This window comes from Trematomus bernacchii, unplaced genomic scaffold (assembly GCF_902827165.1).
Source record: "Trematomus bernacchii unplaced genomic scaffold, fTreBer1.1, whole genome shotgun sequence".
In the NCBI taxonomy this organism is placed as follows: Eukaryota; Metazoa; Chordata; class Actinopteri; order Perciformes; family Nototheniidae; genus Trematomus; species Trematomus bernacchii.
In genome coordinates, this window is record NW_022987582.1 from 5,536,748 (window position 1) to 5,564,417 (window position 27,670).

Consider the following 27,670-nt stretch of genomic DNA (forward strand, 5'->3'; position numbering starts at 1 on the left):
TCAGGTAAGTCTTTTACTAGGGCTCACCTATATCTTGAATATTTTATCTTCAACCTAGATAGAGATTGAGACTAGGCAAACACAAATTCAAAACTTACCTTTTGAAACTTTTAGAGCTTTGTTGTTTTTTCCGGATATTTGAGAGGTGTAGTCTATTTCAATTTCATTAGTGAGTATTATGATAATGCTGGAACACTGATGATAAAATAACTTCTTTTTAACATAAAAATTAAACTGAGAAAAAAATATTTTGTATATATTTTCTATTGGACTAACTACAAGGATTAAAGACTCATTCCATTGTCTGACATGTTTTCTGTTTGTTCTCGCACAACAAACTTGATTATTGACATATTTTTGACATATCTGTCTGGGGATTTTAGTTTTATCATATGTAAAAATAAACAAGTTTACCTTGATGGTTTTTGCCAATTGCCAGACTCATATATGCTAACCGGTGGATCTAAATTCCTCATGCCTGTTTCATCTTACCTGTAATTTCTTTTTTTAAATGTTATTGGAATAACAATTTATTTGCTAGTTTGTACTATTGTGATTAAATACCTTCATGCTTAATATTATTAATAATATATTAAATATTCAATTAGTGTTTATTTTGTCTCTTGAACATTTAAAAAAATGGAAAGACTCCAACTCGTGTCACATGATTAAAGAACCCGGATATACAAAGTCTGCTGCCGAGTGACGCGATGTTTGTAACGGTGATTTTAACGGGAGGAGGCTACGGTAGATAAGTTATCATATGTAAACAGAAGTGCATTTTATTAGGCCTTCATTGAACCTCAGTGTATGATATATGGAAATCGTTGTTTTAAGCTAAGCTGTACATCCGAGGACGACAACACTGTTTGTTTATATTCATGGACAAATGAATAATAAGTGGAGCGACATTGTAAGTAGACCCCGTTATTTAAGTCAGTCCATTTGAGAGGAACTTGTGTTTCAGCTAAAGTTAAGCAACATATACATCTTAGTCAATGCACAATCAGTTGTACTTTTGGTTATCTATACACTAAATGTATCTGTTTTATTTGTTCTATGTCCTATATTCATGTTGCACTGTTGGAGAAGCCTGTGACTTAAGTTTTTCATTGCCATATCTACAGTACACTGTAGCTAATGTGCACATGCCAATAAAGCCTTGAATCTTGAAAATGCATTCAGACTCTCAGCTGTGCCTTGTACTTCTTGCAGCGTGCTCCGTGCTCCTGGATGGAGATGCATCAGTTAATTGGTGACCTTATCACATCTGGAAACTCCTTGAAGGATCAACCAGATGTGCTTACCACAGCATGGGGCGTTGCTGCTGCAACTGCTGGTGGAGGTGAGGGTCTGCGGTTCAAAGATGCTTCACTTGTACCTCCACAACAACCTCCATCTTCCCGGGACAAGTCAGAATCGGAGCCCAGCAGACAGTCTGGGGCATCACAGAGGAAGATAGAGCCGGCCAAAGACAGAAGAGAAGGTAAGAGCTCAAAATGATGGTTTCTATAATGTTCTTGCGTTTATTATATTGTAATTCATATTTCTTTATACGTCCAGATGTGCGTAACACCTGCACCTGTCCTGGTTGCCCTTACTCCACTTCTCCTTCTTCCTCTGATACTGTAAAACCTGGACAATCTATGTCCTCACCCCCACGCTCTAATGCAGTATGCCACCCCAAAGACCTCCGCAGGACTGCTCCAATGAGCCTCAGCAGTGAACCCAGCAGCACCACACCTGATCTGGAGACCAGGGGGTCCAGCCGGCCACAGACGGAGGGGGAAGACACTCACAGCCCGGACCAGACTCCTCCTTCCAGAGGGTCTTTGGGCCACGTGTCCCACCTCTCCTTGTTTCCCTGCTTGTGTTGCCATCGCCTGCAAACCTGTACCCACATACTGAGCCACCAGGAAGGCACTGACTCCCGTTTTCCTCACAGCCATCATCCCTTTCATCACAACCACTGTCCTATAACATCTTGTTTACCTTGCCCTCAGCTCTCCGGCCCCTTCCCCTGCTTGCCTTGCCAGCGCTCTTCCCCCCCCTGCCCCCACCAGCACAGACAAACACACACTCAGCAACAAGAAGAAATAGGACGGGCGCCTATGAGCATGTTGTCGCTGCATCCCTGCATGCACTGCTCTGCCTCTTTCTCCAGACCGTCCCAGTTGCTGCAGCACCAGCGCTCTGAGCACGCCCACAAACAATCCGGTTTCCTCTGCACAGAGTGTGGCAGAGCCTTCAACTCCCACAGCAATCTCCGCATCCACCTCAACGTGCACACGGGCGCCCGGCCATACACCTGCTCGGACTGCGGGAAGAGTTTTAGCCAGTCGGGGGCTCTGAAGATCCACAGGCGGATTCACACAGGCGAAAGGCCGTATTCCTGTGGATTTTGTAGCAGGGGGTTTCCCCATCTTGCAGGGGTCCGGGCCCATCAGAGGACACACACAGGAGAGAAGCCTTACTGCTGTAGCCAGTGCGGGAAATGTTTCACCCAGTCAGGAGCTCTTAAGATCCATATGCGCATCCACACAGGGGAGAGACCCTTCATCTGCAGCTTCTGTGGCAAAGGCTTCTCCAACCGCTCCGGGATCCGCTTCCACCACCGCACAGTCCACGGGCTGGCCCCCCAACACGGAGGAGCTGGAGATGTAGATCGAGGTCCAGCAGGTCGTAGTTGTCAACCTGGGCGCCCCAGGACTTTTCCTGGGCTAAATACACCCAACAGTCTGGATACAAACTCACAAACAAATCCCAGAGAATGTCCTGTTTCTGCCGCTGCTCATCCTGGTAATGAGAGCAAATCTCAGTCAGGGGAAACAAACCCAGGCACCAGCAGAGGGGGGCTTCTGTACGCATGTGAAGACTGTGGCCTGCGCTTTAAGGACGCCCCGTCCAGGAACAGACACCAGACTCTAATGCATTACTCCTCTGAAGGGAGGGAGGAGGAGGGGCGGGGGGTAGAGATGAGCACAAACAAGAGGGTCCGTGATAACAGTGGTACATTACAGCAGGCTAACAACATCCAACCATTAGAGTGAATAGTTCTTAAAAACAAGTGTTGGAATTATGTTTGCGATATAGTTAAAGGTGGTCTAGGTAATGTTGGAGAAACCAGCTCGAGTGCGCTAGAATTTGAAAATACACAGCCGGAGAAAATCTGCCACTTCCTTACAGAGCCCCTCCTCCAACACACACGAACGCGCACATGACCAATGAGGGCACGAGATAAGTTTGTGCACAGATGGAAGGCTGACAGGCAGGTAGGCCATCCAGTTATTTTAGCCGGGCCGGCTAAAATGATTGGTCGTGCTTTTTACAGTACTACAGCTTCCACAGATGACATTTTTTTATGGATTTTTTTGTCAAAGCACTTAAGATATTCATTGCTATCGGGATGTTAAGAGCATTCCATGGAATATAACAAAAAGTGTATCTCGAGCCGGTTTCTCAAACTTACCTACTCCACCTTTAAGTATCGCACTTTTACATTTGAAAAGTCTTTGTTATAGCACTACATCTCTTTTTCAGACCTAAATTAAGATGTTTCATTTAATTTGTAAAACCAAAACTGATTGAATCAAATGTTTTGTAGATCTTGAATTCAGAAGTTCAATTATCTTGTTCGAACCTTAAACCGTTGGATCCCATTGGAGGTATCCAGCTGCTTGTTTCATGTCTATTTTTAAAATAACCTTGATACTGTAATCACACACCAGGTCAACAACGGAAATGTTTTTCCCCTTAACACAGTTTTCTTTTTATTGTGCCTTATTCAGCAGTGGTAGAGGTAAGCCAATTCATTACTAAATGTGACACGTGTAAAAGAATTTCAAAAAAATTATATAACATATGAGGTTCTTTTATTTACATTTTCACATATAATGGCGAACTTCCACGGCCCCCTTACCCTTATTATATAAAAACCCTTTGGATAGGAAAAAGGACAATTTTCTATCTTCTTCTTTTTCACTAAGAGTGAACAACAGCGTCGACATATCGGTTTATTTAAATGTTCCTTAGTAATTCTATCTGTTTAAGACCTGTGTTTTCCTTTGAACAAATCTTGGCATCATGGCATAGACAATGAAAGCAGGAAGCACAGAGTTAAGTCAAATGAAATTACTGTCGAGTGACAAAAAACAAGGCCACATATTGGAACTGTTTATGTTAAGGTTGTGTGTCTTGCATAAGGACACAGGGTTGTTGTGCCTTTCTGTGTTATACTAAAAGCATTTATTTAAAAAAAGAATATGTTTGTTACTATTTATGTTTATAAATGGAGGACACATATCAGAGGAGTGAGAAACAGTGGATGAGTAAAACAACTCATTACTGTTTAAAGCTCAAGGGAGCCCTCTAGTGGTTATTCTTCATCATAGCAACAATATGAACCACTGTTAGTGTTCCATTTACAGTGCTTCTTAAATGTTGTTTCTTTTGCAAAACATGTACAAATCATACATTGTGAATACAATGTTTAGTGAGAACAAGTAACATAATCAATTCACTCTGTTTGCATTAACCTGTTAAACACACTGAGGCAGACATTGCTGTATGTGTTTTCTGAAAGTGCAGCTTGTGATTAAACATTTCAATATCTCTGAGTGCGACGCCACTGAGCCTGCGTTTTCTTTGTGCATCACGGTATACTTCCGCAACATACTTCCAGGAAGGAAATATTTGTTTGCATATGGTTCTCAGATCTTTGTGCACCCTTGTATGTGCATTGCGCTCCAAAGTGACTTCCCAGCTTCGGATACATCCCTCACAGGAAGTTCAGCTCTGTCAGCATGAGTTCTCTCTGGACAACACTGTCCATCTTAGTGTCCACTCCAGATCACGGTTTAGCTCAGAAGAGTCTTTTTTTCTTCCATGTCTGAGCTCACAAAGGCTCTTCATATGTGGGCTTCTGTAGTAAAGTGTCACATGACTTTGGCTCAGCGTACACCACACTGACGGGCCGGGGGCCGTTGGCATGCAGGGCCGGAGTGCAGTAGCCGTTGGACAGCACCCTGTGTGAGGGGCAGTCGTACTGAGAGCGGCTGGGGGACGTCCTGGGGCCAGTGCTGGGTGCTGGTGTGAGAGGTGTGTGTGTATGGCTGTGAGCCAGAAGGCTGCACTCGGTGATCTGCTCACTGAACGGGGTGGCGTACTCTGGCTCTGGGGGGAGGGGCTCGGCGTATTCCGGCAGGTTGACAGGAGTGTCATAATGGTTGAAGGCGAAGGGCGTGGTGTAGCCTTCGTCTGAGGAGGGTCTGAATGTAGACCCGATCTTCTGTCCAATAGCAGCAACAGCAGGCTCTGCATAGTCTGGATGGATATAAAAGGATATTTTAATTTCTATTAATTTGGGATGCGACAAACATTGTCATGGGTATCAGAAACATACAAAACGGTATCAGTGTATATTGGAGAGCTGTGGATGTTGTTACTGTTGGACAGAACTTAGCTAGCTGTTCGCCCCTGTTTCCATTCTTTGTGCTAAGCTAAGCTACTGGCTGCTTCCTTGTGTGAATATAAAACAGGAAGATATTAGAGTGGCATCAATAGTCTTATCTAACTGTACATAAAAGCTAAAGTTTGCCAAAATCACTGAAACGGAGACAAATGTATCCGATATTTTAATCTTTGTTTTATACATTTTTTACTTTGTAGCAATATTTACTTAACTCAATAGAGGTTTTTATTTAGGCAACTACAAAGTGTTATTCTTATTTTGTATATCCCTGCAAACAAGGCACTACTGGGATACAGATGTTATTTTAAGTGAGCTTCCCTTGTAAAAGTAAATAAATATTCAATTCATCAATTTCTCTTAATATAATAAATTAACCAGGATTAAAGTATAATCTTTAAAACCATTTGATTACACTAAAGTACCTTTTGAAAATACTGAGATTAAACTCCTAACTGAAGGTTTTACTACTTCTCCCAAACCTCAGGATAGTAAATAAGTAAACCATAAGATTGAAGGTTTTTCAGTGTATGCCTTCCTAAGGTCAATAATTAACGTCTGCACATTTCAAACTGGCATTTCTTTGTCTTCAAGACTCCTATAGAAAATGCATATCATCCAATATAGGCAGGAAATATCAGTAATCATAACATATTGGAGAATCCCCACTTATACCTCATTAAATGGGTTTGAAAACTCACTTTGTCGCATAGCAGAATCCTGTCTTGATGGGAAAAACGTTTGAATGAATTGCTTATTTGCATATTACGGCGCACTTCCTGGGAAATGCTACTCTTCTTCTCAGTAGCAGTCCCACACTTGGGCAGTTTTGCGCCCCTGTCTGAGCTACTTGGCCACCGACAATATGTCCTCTAATCACAGGGACGGGGGCCGACAGTGTGACCAGACCGGGCTGTGGTGTGGGAGGCCTAGACCCCTACTCAAGAGCCCAGGGAGCCTCAGAGCTGCAGCTATTTTAATGAGACGGGCCTCAGTGAGGGCTTTGATTGTCTTAGCTTTGACCCTGTGTCCTGTTTATCGCTGGACCTCTCAGTGAAGTGCCCCCTCGCTGGGGGAGGGGATGGGGGAGGCAAAGAGGGGGACTGGTGGTGGTAAGGGAGGGGGGGCTGAGCGCCATTTATCAAGCTCCAATTAAAGGGTCTCTTTCAGAAAGGCTCTGTGGACCAAAGAAAGGAATGTTTATACTGCATCTGGGTGATGGGCTGAGCCGGGGGAAAGAATGGACGGCCCGTGGAGAGAGCTGTTTGCTGTCAAACTGACCACTGAGGCCAGAGACTGTTAGTGGAGGAAAGATGGCAGAGATCACCACTTGAGATCAATAATAAACGATGAAAAGGCGATGAAAAGACTGGCAAAAAGGAAGCAGCTGATAATAGCAAGGCGTTTTACTGAGACACTGCCGCGTTCTGTTGAGAAATAAAACATTTTCCTATGAATTCTCACCATTGAGAGGAGGGCTAGGTAGAGCATCATGGACGTTTCTCTCCAGAGGGTAAGAGATGAGCTCTGATTGCGGGCAGGAGAGACTCTTAGCCTGGAAACTCTGACAACCTGCTAGACACACAAACACACAGTTAGAGGCTTTTAAAGGAAGTTTAAAATACTGGATCATTATTAGAAGAGCAACTAACTTACTGGTGGGTAAGGAGTACTTCAGCTGTGAATCCTTTTTCCTATATGGTGAAAAAGATCAAAACAATAGTTAAAGTATTGCACATACAGTCCCTGACTACTCGATGTCCATTTGTGCCCAATCTATATAGTAGTATGGTAAGAAAACTGTCTAGAAATCAGTCACTGACTATTTGGGGAAGAATCTCACAGTACAACTTAGATAGCATGAAAACTCACACTTTTATTTATAGTAAAAGAAGAAAATGCAAACATTGTGTTTATTAAATGCATTTTAATATGATATTTTTATATTTTGACTAAGTATATTCAACTTGTTATGAGACTTAATACTTGATTGTATTCGCAGTAGTTTCTCAGATACGGCCATTTTCTTATCACACTAAATATAGTCTTTGGGCATTTGGGACTAGTGTTTTCCCATGTGTGAAACAAATAAATATATAATTGATAAGAAAAACCCCTATTAACCAAATGTTTTGACTGATTTCTTCAAATTGTGATTATGCAAGCCTCAAAAAGACTCCCTCCACCTGAAACAGGTTAATAAGTAGTGACATTATTCTATGTGTTATAAATCCATTTCGGTCAGAGAGTTTGCAAACTGAGTATGAAATAAGATAACTGTGAAAAATGTCAACGGTTTTAAAATACAGTACCTTCGCTTCCACCAGACCCCAGCCATCAAACAACTGCCGCACATTATCAGCCCCAGCACCACTCCCACGGCCACTATCACCGGCTGGCTGGAGCCTGCAGGGACACAAGTGTCCGAGTGAGTAAACAAGGGTGAGCAAGGAATGCCGTTTATTGCAATGTACACAATGTGGAGTGGGAGAAGAACGTATAACATTGTTTTTTCTTATCTGATGTATTTTCTTCTTAACTAGACTGGCATGTATTTGAATTGTACACATGTGAAATAAAAAAATGATACATGTACATACTTAGTCTTGTCTCCACTAACACTGGGCCCTCTGTGGGGGTCGGGGGGAGGGTGGGCCGTGGTGTGCCCATATTAACTTTGATGGGTGGAGATTCTGCTGTAAAAGTAGGATAGTAGAATATCAGACACAACCTCACACAGCTTAGAGAGCTCATGTGATAGCTGGTTCTTGATAAGTAATAATACACACCAGCAGGTGGGCGTGACCTTGGTGTGGCCTTGGCAACGGGACAGCCCAGGACCTGCACCTGAACGGAAGCGTGCCCCTCCCAGCTCAGCGGCTGCAGCCGGACAAACCGAGCCACCACAGGAGGGAAGAAACTGTTGAGGACTCTGTGATGGCCGTCAGTGTAGGCCTGAAACACCTGGGGACCAAACAGTAAGTTACTTATTGACAGAGAACAGCAGGAAGCCTGGAGTACAGACTCAGTTCAGTACCAACCATTTAGGTGAGCATGGTACAAGGCATACCTTTTTTTCTTTGCTGAGAGCACCTTTGTAAAGCTTCCAAGTTTTCCTGTCCTTGCTGAAAAAAAGACTGAAGGATTCTATGTAGCATTCGTTTGATCCCGTTGTTATTATTCCTAAAAAATCAGAACACAACCTTGCATGAGATAAAACATACCACAAAATATCCAATATCAAAAAACAAACAAACACATTTTTGTAAACATTTTAGCCAACGGAAACATTTAAAGTATCCATCTCCCATGAAAACAGCACATGTGTTGTGCTCTCAGTACTTGTAAGACTTCTCCACCTTGTCTGTGAAAAAGGCCACTGAATGAGAAGACTGATTGTTTTTTTACTGATTTGTTTTTTGTTCCATCAATAAGGTGAGGCTCTAAACATTTTCAATAAAGAGAATGTTGGCAGCAGACAGAGAGAAGTAACCATGGATAGTTTAGCTTTGGGACTTTATTTGCTGATTTTGATGGTGTGCAGTACATTGTGTGGGTACAAGAAAAGCAAGTGTTAAAAATAGTGTAAAAGAGAGAGATGTAGTAAGCTACAATTTTGGAAGAATGTTACTAATTAAGGCTTGGTGTGCGTGTAACCTTCATTTAGAGATATGTTGCAATGTCTGCTCTCCAAGCATATTGGTTACTACTACTGACAAAAACAGGTCACAAATATAAAGTTCCACTTTTTGAAAAAGGCACGAATATTTCCACAAACATTATTCAAATAGTAAACATTAGTGTGTTTGTTGGGGAACAGTGAGGTGAATACATATTTTGTAATACTGCACTAGGAAAGTATATGTGGGGTTGACTAATAATGAATGACTGTTGCCATGTATATATGACTTAGGGAAGTCAACCATTGATGTGTTTTTAATTATTGTCGGACAACAACGGAAGTCATTGACACAGAACAATAACATCCTGCTAACCAGGCTTCAGATGAACAGAAAAATCGTTATTTTTCATGGAATTTGTTCAAATAAAAAATATCGGCAGACATATCTTCCAAAGAGCTTCGCATTCAGATGTTTTAATAAATATATTTTGCACTGATTATTTCATTCAAACATTTGTACCTGTGATGGTGCTTCTATCACTCAGCCCCAGCTCCACCCATGGGTTCGGGTCGTTACCGTCCGCTGCCCAGTGCAGGGACTCATGGCTAGAAACCATGTTTGATGAGGACCAGAACAGTGTGTGCTCTTGACTGTTTTTATCCCAGAAAGATGAGCCATTTAAACCGGAGACACTCAGGATGTTGTTGCATTCTGTTTGGGAAGCAGAGGAAAATATGAATAAATAAAAATAATTCATTATTTAACCCTGAGTGTTTTTAGATAAACATAATTGACTACGAATCATGATTTCTTCACTGCAGAGCATTTGTTTGCAGACTAGTGTTCACTGTGAACAATCAAGAAGTTCATTTTGTAAAATCACTAGGATAAAATATGACAGCAGGACTTGAACATTTGACTGCAGGAATGTAAACAATGTGTTGCTTGTAGCAAATGGGTTAAAACTCGCAAAAATACTTGGTGTGCCTTTGGAACATTCTAACAGCAAAAAGTGATAAATGTCATGTCATACCTTGACTGAAGAGCAACTTCTTTTCAGATAATGATCCCCTGTCAAAGAGAAGAGTTGAAAAGGTCAGTGCATCCATGTGAAATCAAGCATTAACTCATTTTGAGCTTCATAACAGCCAGTTTAACATTACAGCAATATCTCATTTTGAGTACAATAACAGCAGACACACGTTTTTGAAAGGATTCCATTGGAAAAGGTTGATTCATAAAGTGTAAGACTCCTCCCTCGGTTCACAGTGACTCGCCCTCCCAGAGTGTCAGACGCAGCTCCAGCATGGACTGCAGTCTTGCACAGGACTGAGGTCTAAAGCAGAGGGGGACATGAAGTTCATTAATAACTTGGGCTCATATATATATAATAGCTTTGCAAAAGGCAATGTGGTTTACTTACATCTCTGTAACCCTTTTCCGAGTTTCCCCAAACATCCCCTGTGACATCCTTACATCCAGCGGGGCAGTACACACTGAGAAGCAACAGAATAACACGTGAGAAACATATCACTGATCTACTAAAACGGAATCTATTAAGGGAAATGTAAAGGTTACCTCAAAAGATGTGTGCTAGAATGAGATCCTCGTTGTAAACAGGAAATTAGATCTGCAACAGCAAAACAGACATAGATATATTCAAATGAACACTCCTGAGAACTTAGAAAACATCGCCTAAATATGTATTGGTGGACTGGAATAGTATGTTGTGGGATCCAGTAATTTAGGCTTACATAATTGTCCACCACGCACAGACGGACTCAGTGTGAGACGGTTCTAGCAGGCTGCACGGGTGCTATATTAGGGGATGAGCGGTCATGGCTGTGGATGTGACTAAGCCCTTTGTTTCTGACTCCGTCACAGTTCACGAGTACAGTGGATGGGCCTCGTGTGATCACAATTAACAGACAGTGGTTTGTCTGAACATGGGCTTAGCTCCAGACACTGACGGATTCATAAACAACTCGGGACAAACAGGAAATGATGATACATACTGTACAGTACGGATAACTTCATACAGGGAAAAGGAAATGATCTCTAAGTATAAACTAGCATTCAGACCAAACAAGTCCACATGATCATTAAAATGATACACATAAAGAAGTGGGACTTTTCTAATTTAATGTGAAAAATCAAGAGACGTTAAAACATGTGTCTGTACACATTACAATAATCTGTTTCATTAGTAGAGAGAGTAATAATATGTGGTGTTTATAACTGATAAATCAACAGCCTATGGGTTGCAAAAAACATGGGATAGTAGTGGGCTTGTAGTGTTAATGGTCCGATGAAGAGGAGGGGGAGGGAAAATAAAAAACCTAGCCCCTCCAAGAGACAGACTGAAGCCAGAGGCCTCTCTCCATTCAGCGTGAGAGAAGGAGTCTCCTCCAGCTCTGTGAGCAAACAGGCCAGAGCAAAGACAGCCATGGAGGCTGAATGCCGATAAGAAGTGACTCACAACTTACAAACGCACAACGCACACACTACACAAGGACAAATATTCACACGGACATTGGTGATATAATTACACCAGTGTCAACTTGTAAATGAGCAAAGCTGAGGAATCCGACTCGTTATGAATCAGGCATTTGTAAAGTTGAGCTCCACATGCTAAGCTAGATCAAACAGTACTAATTGAAGAAAATGAGGGTCATCGAGGATGGGCGTGATCTGAGGAAGGAGTGTGTTCAGATGTCTGTGGACAGGTTTAGTGATGGTGATGGCGTTGTGATATTTGTCGCCGCGGATGGTTTGATCAAGTTGCATCATGGTCTTTAGCTAGTCTAGCTTTGAATTGAGCTCTGTATTTAATTTGCCTAATGAACTTTTTAGTTATGTATAAATTGTATTGGCCTAATTATTTAATAATTCAATCTGTTTTTCTGCTTGGTATATGTGGATATATACCAAGTCCATGTTTTTATCTATTTCTAACCCTGACTGGTGTTTCCTCACTGTAAATTATTGAGATTTATAACAGCGTATCTTCAGTTCCTGTTTTTATTCCTAGTAAATCCTTATTTATTTATTTAGTGTTTAATTTATAGTGCGTGTAAGGGGAAGCACTTTGTGTTGCAGTTCACTTGTCTGAGTACTGCCAAACAGATCAAGTCTATTGGCTTCATAATAAACAGATGTGTTACCTGGATACTGGTCAGTGGCATAGGACAGGAGGAACCCTCGCCCGGAGCGATGAGGGCCTGACTTGAAGGTTATCGTCACTTCATTGCTTTTAAGTGTCACATTCTTCTGTGATGCATCGAGCTTCCCACACACTGGACCTGGGAACGCAGAGACATAAACTACATTTGTAAAAGAACATAAACACAGACACAAACAGCAAACAACATCCTGGTGCAATACAGTTAGTCCCTGTTTCAGCATTTATCAACAGATGTAGATCATTTAAAGAAGGCTCTAATATTGTAATTTTCCGATTCACATTTGTATTGTGTGCCGCTAATGTGACCTGTTTACATGCTTTTCTGTAAAAAAAGCTCTTTATTTTTCTCATACTGCCTGTGCTGCAGCACCTCTTTTCACCCTCTATCTGAAACCAGAGCCCAGTCTGCTCTGATTGGTTAGCTGGCCAGCTCTGTTGTGATTGGTCAACCGCTTGTCTGATGTCCCGCCCCTTATCACGTACAATGTGTTGGAGCGCTAACCAATAAAGGCGTGAGAGCTAGTGTCCAGGTAACGGTACGTCCACACGGCAGCGTGCGTTGAAGCTTGCCGGTGGGCGTGTCTTGCGCGCGACCAACAACCAATCACATGAATCTCCCGCCCCGGACACACAAGCACGCGGTTTGATTGGCTAGCTCTTGTACTGGCATATGATTTTATTGGCTGACGCTTCCGTCGAAGCTTGAAAAGTTGAACTTTTCTCAACTTTTGAAGCGAGCAATGGAGGCAAAGCGACGCGACGGAACCACAATGCAGTTCGGCAAAGCCTGACGTCACCCCATTCAAAGTGAATGGGAAGCGTCTCCGTTGAAGCAACGCACGCTGCCGTGTAGACGGGCCGTAAGAGAGACAACAACTTTGTGAAATTGGTTTAGTATAGAAAGAGAACGCTGCGCCCTCGAAATTTGGACGTAGAATTCGAAGCACCGAATTTGACCATTAACATTTGTTTTACTTGAAATGTTAGATCTGAATTTGATCATTCGAATTTGAGCAACCTGAATATATTTAGTTTGAAATGTTAAAACTTGAATTTTGAGATCTGAATTTGTGAACACTGAACAACATACATTGAAATTCAGCTTTTGAAATTTCGTATCAAGATATTTCAGATTTGAATTTCACATTTCACAATTTTCACAAAAATCAGAAACATGGTTTTCCAAAGTAAAATATTTCGATGCTATAAATTCGGTGTCTGACAAAATTCAAATATGCAAACAGCAGCATCTGAACAGGCTGTAATGTAATGGCTTGGGGGAATTCAACACCCACAACTCATGTCAACTTTAAATGTTTGTTTTTGCCAATGACAGGCACAGATGGTTTTTATAAGTGTCTGACAATATTTTGATAAGGACCCTACTGGGAAATAAAGCATTTCCTTTCACTAGTCAGTCTAATTCCCCTCGTGGCTTCCTGCCATGTTTGCCTCCCATACAGACACAACTGTTTAATGAAGAGCAGAGCCTTGTAGATGCATGTAAGAACAGCTCTCCGTCTGAGAAAACTACATGAAAATCATGAGCCAGGTATGAGGAATCCGATAATAAAACACAAAGGCAGCACAGCAGATAATTTCTCTCTCTGAATCTCTCAGCCTTTATTTTGGTGTCTTGTCAAATATTCATGCCCTCGAGACACAACTTGATACACCTGGTTGAAGAACGGGCATGCGTCTGTTGCGAAATTGGGTTTGCCTCTTCTGTCAATGTGTCAAAAGAATGGCATGCTCTGTGTGGATTCCACAATCACGCTGGGAGGACGTCAGTAATAAAGGCATGGAACATTAAAAGTCTATAAGCAGGTGTTTCAGGAAATAATCGACACAGGAGACAGTAGTCTGTAGACACAGGGATCAGACATCTACCGGCGAAGCTTAAAAAAAAAGTGCCATATCCAATCAGCGGTGAACAAGCTTACCCAGAGTGAGCTCTCCGCTCTTGTCTGTGATGACCAGAGAGCCATTCCTGCAGTCTGGACTGCTCTCGATGTCGAAATCCCCAAACAGCAGCCGCAGCGTGCGCCCCTCTGGCACCCGCAGCCTCCATTCACACCAGGTGTTACTGGGGTACGTGCCCGGGTAGTTCTGAGAGGCCAATGTGCCCGACTCTGTGCCCAGCAGGGAATGTCCACAGCCATTACCTGGACAAATGATAGATAGATAGATGAATAAATAAGGAAGCTGTGGCAAGAGAGAGATACCAGTTCAAAAAGTAAATCCAACATTAGGACAAGTATAGGGACAGAATAGATTCATTACATTTTTCAAAAATGTTTAAATGTCATAACAGATTAATCTCAATAAGTCATTAAAGGAGAGGTGTCATGGCTATTTCCACTGATCATAATTCCATTGTTGAGGTATACTAAAATAGATTTATACTGTGCATTTTTCCAAACTCACATTGGTTTCTCATACAGCATCTCTGTAAACTACGTGTATTCACTGAATTTCACTCTCTGCCTTTAACGGCTCGTTGTAGCTCCAATAGCTCCAGCCCCCACCCTCCCTGTGAGCACAGTGTGCTCTGATTGGTCGGGACGTTGTGAATCGCGCTGAGCTCCGTGGAGGTGTTGTTTCCTTGTTTAGCATACATAGCGAAACACAGTCAAACTCATCCTGAGCACACACAAACTCACAGTCGAAGTAAAAACAATAAGTGTGGCTTGATATTGAGTAAGAAAAAGGTTGATAAACGCTGTGAGAATGGGTCTGCAGAGAGAATTTTGCCGCAATCCCAACTCTCTGTTATCAGCCTGCAGCCAGGGAGGAGAAATCAGCTGAGCTGCCTGTGTGTGAGGAAGTCCGTGGATTGGTCAATTTGGACCAATCAGCGGGGGCTTAACGTAACGGCTCCACGGATTGGTCCATTTGGAAGAATCAAATGGACAATGACGTATCTCCAACGAGGCGTTTTGGGGAGGTATTTTCTGTGTTAGAGTTTTACTCGCTACAGGGTGTACTTTGAGGGTTTTGACTCTGCACACCGTTTACATGCATACAAACCTTCATAACACACAAGGGGACGGGTAATAACCGGAAAAGCATGACACCTCTCCTTTAAGATAATCAATGTCAGGAAAAGTTAAGAATTGCACCTATTTTAAGGAAAGTTGAAACCAGCTGGAAGTAGTGAATTATTTACCTTTTCCTAATTTTTATTCACATGACTTTAAAATAGTAACTGATTATCAAAAGTTTTGCCTATTATTCATTTTGATTGACTTATTGCTTTAGTTGTACGGGGTACTGTCAAGAGTGGATGATTATCAAAGTATTTTATAAATGATACGTCTACATTTTGAATATGTGTGCTGGTCAAAGCTGAGCAGCACACGCTTACTGTAAGTAAAGCTAAAATCACAAAACCACACACAGTCTGGCCCTTAATTCCCAAAATAAATACACAGAATCCCAAAATATTAAGGGCTTTGTTAATGTACTATTTCAGATGAATATTAATCTTGTGTGAACATACTCAGCAGACCGGGGCATGTTTATACTCTTGTGAGATGACACAACTGTCTGCGAGGGAAGTACTCCAACACAAGACCTGTACACTGGATTTAAGTACAAAAATATGTTTTGCTGTATACAACGAAATGCTGTTTTTAACAGAAAAGCTAGGCAAAAAATGTAAGTATTTATTTAATTTATTCATGCACTACTTTCCTTTTGAATACTGTTTTTCTTGTATTGTTGTTTTATTACATCCTCTAACCTGCGGTCGCTGTGACTAACGCTTTACTGAGAACTGAACACACAAATATTTAGATCTTCTAACCTCTCTGAGGGTCACAAAAAAATAAGTGAGTCAATTTCCACAGTGGTCATAAAGAGATAAGTGGTGTGGGGGCGGCAGTCTCAAAACTCAGCCGCAAAACTCAGCCGCAAAATGTCAAGTAATGACGCGTTCCAAGAATGGTCAAAACTTGAAAAAGGCTCCAGGGTCCATCCAAGCCTACAGCTCACCCCTGTCCTAGTCGTCCTTATAAGGATCCTGCAAATGTGTTGAGGGGAAACAGGAGGATAACCTTCCAGTCACCCTGTGTCTCTCTCTCTCACACACACACACACACACACACACACACACACACACACACACACACACACACACACACACACACACACACACACACACACACACACACACACACACACACACACACACACACACACACACACACACACACACACACACACACACACACACACACACACACACACACACTGCATCACACCAGTAGCTACCCTACTTCCCTCAGTTTGGCTCCTAATGCCATAAACCGTAGGATGTTATTGTCCCCCCTCTGGTCCCCAAAGGATTCCCTGGAAATGCCACAGCAACACTCTGTAACCATGAACAACAGAGTGTGGATCTGTCACCTTCCGGTGGGGGGCCGCAGGGCAGGGGAAGTTCTGGGTGGCCGGTAATCTTCCCCTGCTCACTCAACCCTGTCACCTAGGACTGTTTCTAGTCCCACACAGCGAGGGATATGTGTTCATGACCGTTTAGAACATTCATAAGGTGAAGTACAGAAAACTGTAAGTCAGACAGGGTGGCATGGAGAGCAGACAGTCAATCAAAAGCAGCCCGGCAACATTGTTTTTCCACTTGAGGCTTTGCTGGCAGGTCTTTACAGGTCCACACTAGCAGAGAGGATGTTCACCTGTGCTACCTGTCACTACCTTGCCTTAGCGGCTAGCCTGTCTTGTGTGTCAATCACAACGTTACAACAGCTGAGATTTTTAACCTTTTACCCTGGCCCCACAAAAGCTCTTTGCATACTTGCCAGAAAAGTGATTCAGAATAAGTAATTGTTGCAGGACTTAATCATCTTCCGATGTGAGGAAACCAAAGCCCCAGAGACAGACGAACATCAACAAAAACAGATTTGTGGTATTGCTGAGCGCTCCAGTCACAGTCTGTGTATCAGTAACATGCGTTTGTGTTTGTCTGTGTGTTTATGGTCATTATGATTCATACTGCACATGGACTGGACTGCTGATTTGAAGAAAAAAAACGGTGGTAAGCTAGCTGGGATCAGTAGGTAAACATGCACAAGGGAAGAGTATGTAAAGAATGCTACCATGACATCACATCTACCTTTGAGCCTACTTTAATTTAAAATAAAGAGTTTTGCAACTTAAAAAACATACATAGTAAACTTAAGCTATAGAAAGCTACTCTAGTGGTTCATAGTGTAAAAGTAGAATTGACAGAAGAACATATAAAAAACTGTTAGGACATGTTTATCACTGAGAACAGGCCTATAATGCTGGTATCAGTTAGCAGAATAGTTGTTGATGTTAAAAATGTAATAGACAGTAGTGTCTATGAAAGGGACTAAGGTTAGCTCAGGTAAGATGCAAGGGTTGTGTTAAAACCTGTTGGTCATTGGTGCTTGTCACAACAATGCTCTAAAACAGTCACTACTAATCATTATTGCAATGTATCTGTTATTAGCTATTGTGATAATGACTAGTAGTGTTAGTAGCATATTCATAGTAGCCTTATAGCTAACAAGGTGTTATAAATTAAGTCTGGCGTCTCATTCTTTATCTTATCAAAAGCGTAAAGAAAATCGTTTTTTCTCACCCTCCTGGCCGTGAACACCTACGGAACAGACGCTAAAAGTGATCCAGAAACCGGCAATAAGAGACTTCACAGCATCCCGGATGGTTTCGCACTTTACAAGCATGATTTCCAGAGCTCGGCGTGAAAAAGTAAGGTGCAAGCCCCGCTGGCTCGAGCTTCTGGCCTCAGTAAAAGTTATAGTACAAAGTACTGGACGTCTACCATTGGCCACGAAGCGTAAACTCGACATCTCATTGGTTCCCTACAAGTGTCAATCTCAGAATCCCTAACATTCCATCCCCAAATAGGGGTGGGCTGATTTGTAGGTGTGTGCTGATCTGAGACCAGCCGTTGGCAGTAATACTGACGATTTACTCTTGTTTGCCAGAATGGCAAGACTGAACCTGGATCAGATTGGCATGTTCTTCTGGGGAGGCTGTTTAATAACATCAACATGAAGAATGATGCGTTCTAGTGTCTATAATCTTTATGGTAAACCAACATTTCACTTATCTTGTCTGTGATTTACTGACACACTCTACTGTACATTACTTTACTGAAATAAGTGCAAAGCCTGCCATCTGCTGGTGAATAACAGGCAATAACAAAAACACAGTACCAAACTGTTTTAAACAGCGTTTATTCCATGACAAACAACATTTAATTAGGCCACACAAGTGTACAAGGTCAAGCAACGTAGTGTGGATGTGACCGTCCGATAAAAAAAATATCATCTCGACATCCTTTGGGGTAAAAATATGTTTCTAACCCTGAAATCGTTCAGCACATACGGTAAGGCTCAGAGAGAGTAGCTCAAACCAAGCCGCGCGCTTGCACATACGAGCAATTTGACCGATTTACACATCGCGTGCGAACTAACCGCTTCTCGTGACAGCGGGACAGATGCTTCTCAGGCAAATGCTGCCTTCACTGCAGGAAGTGTACCAGAGCAGCACGGCGCATGCTCCCCTCTCTCTGACAAGCAAGAGGATGAGCTATCTCCTGCTGTAAAACGGTAAGTTAAACTATGACAATACTCTTTAAAGTAGCAGGTAGTCTGTTGAAGAGTTTTTGTGCAGACCCGGTGAGTTTTTGTGCACCCTCTGTGGGACAGGAGTGCGCGCCGTCGCACTGTTGTTGGTCGGGGTGTGCGTGCTGGCGCAGCGACAGACGTCAGTGTGAGATGGTGGAGGAGGGTGAGGAAGGCACGCAACTGTCCGTGCAGGAGTTTTTGATCCAACAGTGGCTTATTGGTATAGTTTAAAATATATGGTGTTTTTTGCTGCATGGAAAAGTTGTATTTAGTTTATAACCGTTAAATTAACCTGACAATTGCTCATATCTCCACTATTTCTATGTGCTTAATGTCGCCTATGACTAACACCTCAGCTGCTGCTTGTTAAAGACCGACATATTATCATATAATCATACTAGGCCGAGTATTAATGCACTAAGTCACCAACAGTGTGTTATTCATTATTTGTTGTCTGTTGCTGGGGAGTGAACTGACCTCTTTTATAGTAATTCCCAATTACCATGTTACAGGTTAACATAAAATATGAATTAAGCCAAAACATTTCTTCTAATTATTTTCGGCTTTTATAGCTTTTTGTATGTATGTATGTATGTGTGTGTGTGTGTGTGTGTGTGTGTGTGTGTGTGTGTGTGTGTGTGTGTGTGTGTTCATGTGCGATGCTTTGTCTGTTGAGTACGTGCATGCGGCTCTAAGCTGTGTCTCTCTGACACTGTTTATGTAAGTTGTTAATTGAAGTTCAAATGTTATATAAGTGTCTAATCTAGCTGTATATAATATCAAATACATTCGGTGTATTTCCTGAAAATATCTCACATAGCTGAATTTGTTTTTTATGATTTTCATATTAAAGAATGTGCTAATTTTAGAAATTCACAAACCAGCTTACCAATAACGGTCCTGTTGTGTTTTATCAGGAGAGCATAACAGATATAAAGAAGAAGAGACCAAGTAGACTACTGCCTTGTTATAACACCAGTGACGTCAAAGGAGTGGAACACAGGTTACACATGGACATTAGTGCAGTTTAAAATACGTTTGTTTCTATCACATTGCCAGGTGCCCTCATAATTTGACTGTAACCTTGTCATAATTTATTAATATTGATAGTAAAACCAAACATTATGACAGCAGACACAAAGAAACACGTGTCCCTGTTTTTATCACATTTTAATGATTTGTTTTTCAAAACTTGTTGACAACATTTGGTTCATATTCGTTGAGCCTTGTGTTACCATCCTTGCGACAAACGAAGCGGCCTAAATGCAAAAAGGTTGGAAAAAATAGATGCTGGCTATATTTGAGAATTTCCCTCTAAATAAAAAACAAAACACATGCTGTAAATGCATTTTGACAATTATTTTGCTTTACCATTTTATTAACCAGTTTACTACGGTTTAACTAAATACTAGGTTTAAGTATAACATGTTATCTTTTGTCCATTATTTAGAATATTATTTATGTGCATTGTGCATAAGAAGCAAGGCCTGCCTACAGTGTGCAAGGATTATATAATTCTAAGCCCAGTATGGATTCATTTCTGTGACAGTTGCATGCCAGAAAAGCACGTTGGGGGAGGCTTTTGTTGACTTGTGTGTGCATTAAATAGCATCAATGCATGTGTATGTAATGTATGTGTGCGTGTGTGTGTGTGATCTGGATGTTAACATGCGTGATTTGCCCTCTCTGCGTGCAGCTTGGCGGGGAGGGGTGATGGCGGCTGCTGAGGTCACTGTGTCTTCAGGGGATCTCATGACGGTGAAGGAGGAGGAAGGGGAGTCCAGTGGCAACAACCATAAGACTCAAGTCATCCTGCACCTGCATCCCATCCTCCATGGGTAACATGGCCTATATTCTTAAAGGCCCTGTAGATAGACACAATAGAGAGGCATTTATACACATATAGACACATTTGTATGAAGTTTAATGCTGATTTTAGCATGATTTTTTCCAATCAAATATTATTACATTATTCTTCATGCATGCTGTTATATCCAGTTGAGTGCAGGCTTAAGTCAAATAAGATATCAATATTCTATTTGAAGAAATACAAAAAAAGCATTACAATTTTATGAAATGTTGATATGAATTAACTTTGCACACATTCTGCTGTTTAATTGAGATCTATTCAACTCTCAGCTTGTATTAGATGATCATTTTCTGTTAAATTTGAGGATGTTGTCGCCCTCTGCAGGATAAATGATGATATTGCTGACACTGGCACGACAGTCTTGGCCATAGAGACACATCATGGTATGTCACACAGAGAAATGTCCCTTTACTGCTGACATTAAACTACAACATAACAGTATTCCTGTGAATGCCGTGCATGAAGGCATCCTACTTTGTTGATACAGTATAGTATACCTTATTATTGTATGATTACTGAATGCTTTGCTGTTGATGTATAATACAGTTCCACAAAGTTTCTGCAAGTGGTTGTGTTTTTGACTTGTGATCTTCAGACAGTAAAGCAGAAGGAGAGGAGATCGAGTATGGCTACCCCATCACGTGCGGAGACAGCAAAGCGATTCTGCTATTTAAAAAGTTTGTGTGCCCTGGAATCAACGTCAGATGTGTCAAAGTAAGTTAAACCTTCCTCGCTCAACCAACATAATCATCGTTACATTTTCTCAGTTTTATGTGATTTTTTCTTATGCTTATAAAAGCATTCATGAACATGTTGTCCTCTGCTTTTCCAGTTCGACGACCAGCTCATCAGTCCCAAACAGTTTGTTCATCTGGCAGGGAAAGCCACTCTGAAGGACTGGAAAAGGGCCATCAGACTAGGAGGGGTAATGCTCAGGTACTCTTGTGAAAACAAGTTAAAAACACCCTTTGTCTGCCCTCCTTCTCATAGCTGCTGACAGGTGCTAACTCTAAATCTGCATGACCTTTATTTACTCTGTTGCATTGGGGTTAAAGTGTCAGACTTCACCTCAATCTAATGAAGTCAACATCTTATCTCATTCATATAATTTGCACTTGCACCGAGTCTGTCTGAGTTGTGGTTTGCCAGTACATTCCAGAGGTAGTCGGTAAGCAGCATTGTTATGGTAGCAGGATCAAATAACATGCAAGCAAGCTGCTGAGTGAAACTTCTCACCCCTTTATCGTGTTTGCACTTGCTCCTGGTGTTACTGTGTGTCAATACACAGACTCAATATCTGCTCTTTTCATCTTTATTCCTCCAGAGGTCAGATCAATGGGCCTTGTGTCAAACAAACCTCTGTAAAGTTATCGAGATTGTTCAACAAATTCAATCCGCGCTTGTTCTTTTAACCTGCTTCTCCCCCTCATAGGAAAATGATGGACTCTGGCCAGATAGATTTCTACCAGCATGACACAGTGTGCAGCAACACCTGCCGCAGCACTAAATTTGATGTGCTGATCAACAGCACGCGGCTTCCTCTGGGGACAGCAGTGCAGCCGAGCCCGACGTGTCTGGCTCTTGACCTTGTTGGAGGACAGTTGCCTCCTCTGACAGGTAGATTTCAGTTGGCATTGATAGTTTGATATGCTTTGGCTCGTTTTTGTTATTGTAGCATTGAGACACAAACTTTTCACCTACAAGTCTTCAAGCTCAAGGACAATAAGGAATTAGGAAATGAGCTGAACATAAAGAGCAGTCAAGTCTATCTATCGATCGATCGATCGATCGATCTATCTATCTATCTATCTATCTATCTATCTATCTATCTATCTATCTATCTATCTATCTATCTATCTATCTATCTATCTATCTATCTATCTATCTATCTATCTATCTATCTATCTATCTATCTATCTATCTATCTATCTATCTATCTATCTATCTATCTATCTATCTATCTATCTATCTATCTATCTATCTATCTATCTATATCTATCTATCTATACCTACTTACTGATACTGCACAGAACAAGTATAACAAGAACAAACTACTGGATTTCCTTGGCATCTTTTCAATGCCTACTCATGTCTGATAATATGAGATGTTTAAGCACTTTATTTACAATATATAATTTTTTGCAGTTATGTCAGCTGAAGCTGTGCACGAGGCAGCAGAGGTAGAGGAGCCTGTGGAGGAAAAGTTCAGTGCAACAGCAGAGATGAGCCCATGTCCAGCCCGGGATGTAAATCACACAACTGCCAACAGACATGCTGCAAAGAGAAAGAGGGCTGACACACCTGGTAATATGAAAGGATATATGGCTGCTTGTATAAAATGAGGAAGCCTGAATGAAATAAGGGAGATGGTGTGGAGAAAAATATTCTAAATCTGCTGGAATAAATATATATATATACATTATTTTGGCTGAATCCATGAACATTTACAGACACAAATCAAACAAGCTCTAAGTGCTCTCTTATGCTGCAGCCTTACTTAGCAGTCATCATGTACAATTTGATGCTTGCTGAATATATTACACAGCAGGAAACTATTCACCTGCAGTGCTCCACTCTGACTTTAATAGGAGGCGCCACACATTCTGTTTAAAGCTTTGTAATTCAGTGGTATTAAAGTCATGCTATAACCTCCACCTTTAAAGTCATGGAAGTAACATTTACTTCGAATAATGTCAGCTGACCAAGGTCAATAGCCTGGAGGTACATTTGGAAAATTTTAAGATGCCTTTGTATTATTGGAGGAGACAGGCTCAGCTCGCTGACCTTCAGTCCTCCAGAGGCCACGCATTAGTGAGTCATGTCCTTTAAAGGGGATGGCCCTTAATGTGCAACTGTGTGTCCTGGCTGGCTGTTTAGGGAAGGAAGCGCAGGGTTTACACTCAAATATCAACTGTCATTGCATGTTTATTAAATGACAGAAACCCAGCAGAGACACAATGACAAATGTGAACATTAACATCCGCCTATAGGCAGTCCCTTGTGTCTCGCTTCGTGCAGCCTCTGCGGCTTGACACCTGTGATACATTGGGCAAATGAAAGCTCTGAAACTGCAGTTGTATGGTGTTTTGCCATTCCTGCAGACTGACCTTAAAAAGTTGCTGACTACTAACAGGCAGAGAGACACATCTCTTTATATTACTACCCACAGCACCTGACGTTTTTATATGCAGCTTTTCTAGGAGGGACCTACAGTAAGCTTTGATTTAAGGGCTTTTAAAGGTGACCTGATTAGGCATTGACCCTACTTCGGTGTGAATGGTAAATCGCAGTGCTTCACTGCACAAGCGGTATTGCTTGTCACAGGGTTTAAAACAAACTGACAACTCTCAAGAAATGTACTTATTCTATAACTACGCTCCTCTATCTCCACAAATGTGTTTCTTTCCTTTAGTGTACATTCGCGACGTGGATGTATATGTGAATGTATGTTCAGATAGCTGTAAATGGGACTGGGAAAATGTCCTTAGGTGCATTGCATTTATCTTGACAGACACTTAAGCCTACATGAAAGTGGAGGCATTTCTTTCAAGATAACATATCAAGCACCTCTGGCATTTTATCACTTTAACATACTCAACTTCTATTTGGCTCAGTTTTGTACCGACCCCAAGTAATTTTTCAGTCCCCCCTTCTAACCCATTTCCCTGCACTTTCCTCTCTGCCTCTATCACCCATTTAACATCCTCTCTCCAAGCGCTGCGCCTCTCCCATTTCCTCTATCTCTTTATATCTTTTTTCATTGTTTCCCCAACCCTGACACTTTCTCCTATATTCCCCTTCTCAATGTATTACTCTCTTTTAAACCTTTATCTCTCTAAAATCTTCCTTCGAGACATTTCCCTGCCTCCAACACCTGGTATCATTTATCCAACGTTTAGCTAGTTTTACTTTTTCTTCCCATTGTGTCCAATCTCTTTTACTCTCAGCATCTCACCCATACACACATCACCTCTATGATTCTGCTTTCTCTTATTTCTCTGTGGCACTTTGTCATTTTATATGAGAAGACAAACACACGTACAGAGTTCCCCACATATCATAATAATGTCTCACCTAATTGACCTTCTCTAGATGGAGTCCTGGGCCTCTGGAGGGGTGTGGCAGACGCGGGGCTGATGGGAGAGGTCCTGTCCAGTCTCCAGACTGAATTATTAGCCACTCTTAGAGGAGTGGAGGTTCGCAGTGAAAAGGCCAACCTGCAGGATAACGGTGAGTTCTCACAGTGGGACCTGTCTAACCGCTGGACTGTGAAAAAAACTTTTAATTTAGTCAAATGTCAGTCAAGTTTAAAAGAAGTTGTTAGAGGTAATGTGGACAAACCTTCGAATCATTTCAGCCTTTTCAATGACTCTTTCTGTTTGTGTTTTGTCAGATGCCGTCATACTTAATTCCTTGTGTAAGATGTTCGGCCTTTTAGACTCAGTAAAACAAGCTCTGGACCTGAAGCAAAGCCAGGATGAAGAGAACAAGTTCCCTAACAATATCTATGGTGAGAAAAATGTTGAATGCAACATATGGTACATACAGTGATATCCCAGTGGATTCAATTAACCTATTTCCTGCTCTTTCTTAGCATTCGAATGAGATTTTGGAGAAGCGGAGGAAGCAGGGATGTGATAAAAGCCCTTCCTACAAAACGCCGTCCTTGAAACAACTACCACCTCAACGTCACACACCGTCAAACAGCCAAACCCACAACCTGCTGTCCCCTGTCAAAACAAAGACAGTAATCCAGCCTTTATCTGCTCAGCTCACCATCAACCCTCAGTATCTAACGTATTTCCCTGCCTCCACTGGCCAGCGTCAGCATTCTGGAGCTGTCATGAAGGACAGGGACGGCCATGATGCCACCCCGGAGAGGGAGCGTGAGCTTGGCATGCTGGGACAGAATGACGTGGAGGGAGAAGACTCCTCAGGGGTTCACAAAAAGCCTGCACAGAGGACGGTTAAATATCAAGACCCTCACCTTAGAAGTGAGGTCGTAGAGGAAGAAGAAGGCTTGCATGATATTAAAAAAGTGGTCATAGGAAGAAAGTCGTCTAAAAAACATAAAAGTAAGTGAGAGAGAGATTCAGACGACCCCAAAGGGATGCTGGGCTAAATGAGGGCTTTTGCCTGATAGCTGCAGACTATACAATGTTACTCAGTCAAAGTACTTTTTTTCTTGTATTGTCATATACATATATGCATACTGCGGTAACTGCAACAGTGTTACATGCACATATTTGCTCATTGAAGATGTGATGACACATACGTGATCAAGTAGAGAGTTTTGGACACATTTTTCTACAGTTAAACATCTCGAAAGAGGCTGAATTGGACTGAAATCAGAATTGATTATATTTGTCATTATCTAAGCAAAAACCCTCCAGAATTCACAGATCACAGTGTCTTAAATGTGAATATGTGTTGGCTTTCTTGGTCTTACCTTTGGGTGTTGGACTGTTGATCAGCAGAATTGCCATCCTAGGTCACTAGGAATTTTCAACCCTACTATTCTCTCATATTTTATAAACTAAGGGTTGTTAAACAGCAATAAATAAACAACAGTTTAGTGATAGTGTAAATATTGTTCAGTTGAATCCCTAAAACACAGACACCTTTCTTGTCTATTGAATATACGTAGTAACCGTACTCTTTGTAAGTATGTCTACATTTAGTAAAGATAAAACGGAAGTTTCAAGATGCTTCTCATATATCTGTGAATATGATATTTTGTTCTATTTATGAGCATTGATGGCAACATTTTCCCTCGTCTAAAAGTCATTTGCAACTTTTTCAGGTCTTTGTGACAATTCTTTCCTCTTACTTTTATAACTTATTTCCAATGGTCTTTGTAATTGAACATTTTGTGAGTGACACTTGTCTGTTGACTTTTAGATAATTTGGATATTTGTGAGATATATCTCACTCAGGCTTGTATTAGGCCCTTTGTTATAATGCGTAAGACCTGCCTAAGATGAATGCACCAGACAATGAGTCATTATTCTGCAGAATAATGTATTCTACAGACAATAAGAACTACATATAAAGAAGAACTACATATAAAGTAAGTATTGTGACTGTTGACGTATTGTGTCTTTACACAAGACTTTATTAACGTGCAGCAAATACCTCTTTTTTTAAATGACTTTCCCCTTCTCTTCATCATAGAAAAAGGACAGAAATAAGTTATGCGCATGAGAGCATGATGAAAAGGAATGGTCCAAAATGAACTTGTAATACAATGCACACATTTTAAATAAAATCCTTTATTATTGATATTTTATATTTTATAAAGGCCAAGGCCACAACATTATACAAACAGATCATTTTGTTTATTCGTCTACTTAGCCACATATTCATTGTTTTCCAAGAGGTTTTATTCATCTCCTCATCTTTCTCACATCAGGTTCAGCAAACCTCTGACGTCAATACCTTTTACAATGGTTCCATTCATTGAAAGTTAAAGGTGGGGTAGGTAATTTTGGAGAAACCAGCTCGAGTGAGCTAGAATTTGAAAATACACAACCGGAAAAAATCTGCCTCTTCCTTACAGAGCCCCTCCTCCAACACACACGAACGCGCACATGACCAATGAGGGCACGAGATAAGGTTGTGCACAGATGGAAGGCTGACAGGCAGGTAGGCCATCCAGTCATTTTAGCTGGGCCGGCTAAAATGATTGGTCGTGCATTTTACAGCGCTACGGCTTCCACAGATGACATTTTGTTATGGATTTGTTGTCAAAGCATTTAATATATTCATTGCTATCGGGATGTTAAGAGCATTCCATGGAATATAACAAAAAGTGTTTCTGAAATAAATTACATACCCCACCTTTAAAGAGTAATTCAGCTGTAAACCACACACTGGAGGAACTGCTGCTCT

The 27,670-nt window shown here is 41.4% G+C and overlaps 3 protein-coding genes across 6 annotated transcripts; 2 read left to right on the top strand and 1 right to left on the bottom strand.

Moving 5' to 3' along the window:
- The first annotated feature begins 713 nt into the window (after positions 1 to 713).
- On the top strand, positions 714 to 4,616 carry si:ch211-79k12.2 (uncharacterized protein LOC568844 homolog). Of its 2 annotated transcripts, none has more exons than XM_034127992.1 (4): positions 714 to 913; positions 1,216 to 1,486; positions 1,564 to 3,097; positions 3,485 to 4,616. In XM_034127992.1, exons 1-3 carry the CDS (start codon positions 890 to 892, stop codon positions 3,048 to 3,050), a joined length of 1,782 nt encoding a protein of 593 aa, XP_033983883.1. In that variant the 5' UTR covers positions 714 to 889; the 3' UTR covers positions 3,051 to 3,097; positions 3,485 to 4,616. The 2 variants fall into 2 exon arrangements, with proteins under 2 accessions (XP_033983883.1, XP_033983884.1); XM_034127993.1 differs by having other exon boundaries at positions 1,564 to 3,093; positions 3,481 to 4,616.
- Positions 3,595 to 18,053, bottom strand: si:dkey-34d22.1 (discoidin, CUB and LCCL domain-containing protein 1). 3 transcript variants are annotated; one of them, XM_034127988.1, is made up of 15 exons: positions 17,898 to 18,053; positions 14,218 to 14,439; positions 12,255 to 12,392; positions 10,669 to 10,720; positions 10,514 to 10,586; positions 10,293 to 10,426; positions 10,124 to 10,161; positions 9,610 to 9,801; positions 8,538 to 8,650; positions 8,257 to 8,431; positions 8,068 to 8,163; positions 7,780 to 7,873; positions 7,124 to 7,161; positions 6,932 to 7,042; positions 3,595 to 5,322 (listed from the first exon to the last, which is right to left on the bottom strand). In XM_034127988.1, the coding sequence occupies exons 1-15, from the start codon at positions 17,998 to 18,000 to the stop codon at positions 4,895 to 4,897; spliced, it is 2,007 nt and encodes a 668-aa protein (XP_033983879.1). In that variant the 5' UTR covers positions 18,001 to 18,053; the 3' UTR covers positions 3,595 to 4,894. The 3 variants fall into 3 exon arrangements, with proteins under 3 accessions (XP_033983879.1, XP_033983882.1, XP_033983880.1); XM_034127991.1 differs by having other exon boundaries at positions 4,895 to 5,322; positions 6,932 to 7,039; XM_034127989.1 differs by having other exon boundaries at positions 4,895 to 5,322; positions 8,068 to 8,160; positions 17,898 to 18,000.
- A 503-nt stretch (positions 18,054 to 18,556) lies between these two features.
- LOC117480104 (glucocorticoid modulatory element-binding protein 1-like) lies at positions 18,557 to 27,061 on the top strand. The gene is made up of 11 exons (XM_034127286.1): positions 18,557 to 18,891; positions 18,991 to 19,129; positions 20,606 to 20,747; positions 21,104 to 21,162; positions 21,375 to 21,493; positions 21,612 to 21,715; positions 22,212 to 22,396; positions 22,925 to 23,083; positions 24,872 to 25,009; positions 25,173 to 25,300; positions 25,386 to 27,061. The coding sequence occupies exons 2-11, from the start codon at positions 19,060 to 19,062 to the stop codon at positions 25,860 to 25,862; spliced, it is 1,581 nt and encodes a 526-aa protein (XP_033983177.1). The 5' UTR covers positions 18,557 to 18,891; positions 18,991 to 19,059; the 3' UTR covers positions 25,863 to 27,061.
- The last annotated feature ends 609 nt before the right edge of the window (positions 27,062 to 27,670 follow it).

What these genes read in the sequence shown, in the direction of transcription:
- si:ch211-79k12.2 (XM_034127992.1), top strand. Translation starts at nt 890, where the DNA reads ATGAATAATAAGTGGAGCGACATT. An exon ending in ATAATAAGTGGAGCGACATT is followed by an intron (nt 914 to 1,215) that starts GTAAGTAGACCC and finishes TACTTCTTGCAG; the next exon opens with CGTGCTCCGTGCTCCTGGAT. An exon ending in GGCCAAAGACAGAAGAGAAG is followed by an intron (nt 1,487 to 1,563) that starts GTAAGAGCTCAA and finishes TTATACGTCCAG; the next exon opens with ATGTGCGTAACACCTGCACC.
- si:dkey-34d22.1 (XM_034127988.1), bottom strand. Translation starts at nt 18,000, where the DNA reads ATGCTTGTAAAGTGCGAAACCATCCGGGATGCTGTGAAGTCTCTTATT. An exon ending in CTCTCAGCAAAGAAAAAAAG is followed by an intron (nt 8,432 to 8,537) that starts GTATGCCTTGTA and finishes TTTGGTCCCCAG; the next exon opens with GTGTTTCAGGCCTACACTGA. An exon ending in AAGGTCACGCCCACCTGCTG is followed by an intron (nt 8,164 to 8,256) that starts GTGTGTATTATT and finishes CTACTTTTACAG; the next exon opens with CAGAATCTCCACCCATCAAA.
- LOC117480104 (XM_034127286.1), top strand. Translation starts at nt 19,060, where the DNA reads ATGGTGGAGGAGGGTGAGGAAGGCACGCAACTGTCCGTGCAGGAGTTT. An exon ending in CTGCATCCCATCCTCCATGG is followed by an intron (nt 20,748 to 21,103) that starts GTAACATGGCCT and finishes CGCCCTCTGCAG; the next exon opens with GATAAATGATGATATTGCTG. An exon ending in AAAGAGGGCTGACACACCTG is followed by an intron (nt 23,084 to 24,871) that starts GTAATATGAAAG and finishes GACCTTCTCTAG; the next exon opens with ATGGAGTCCTGGGCCTCTGG.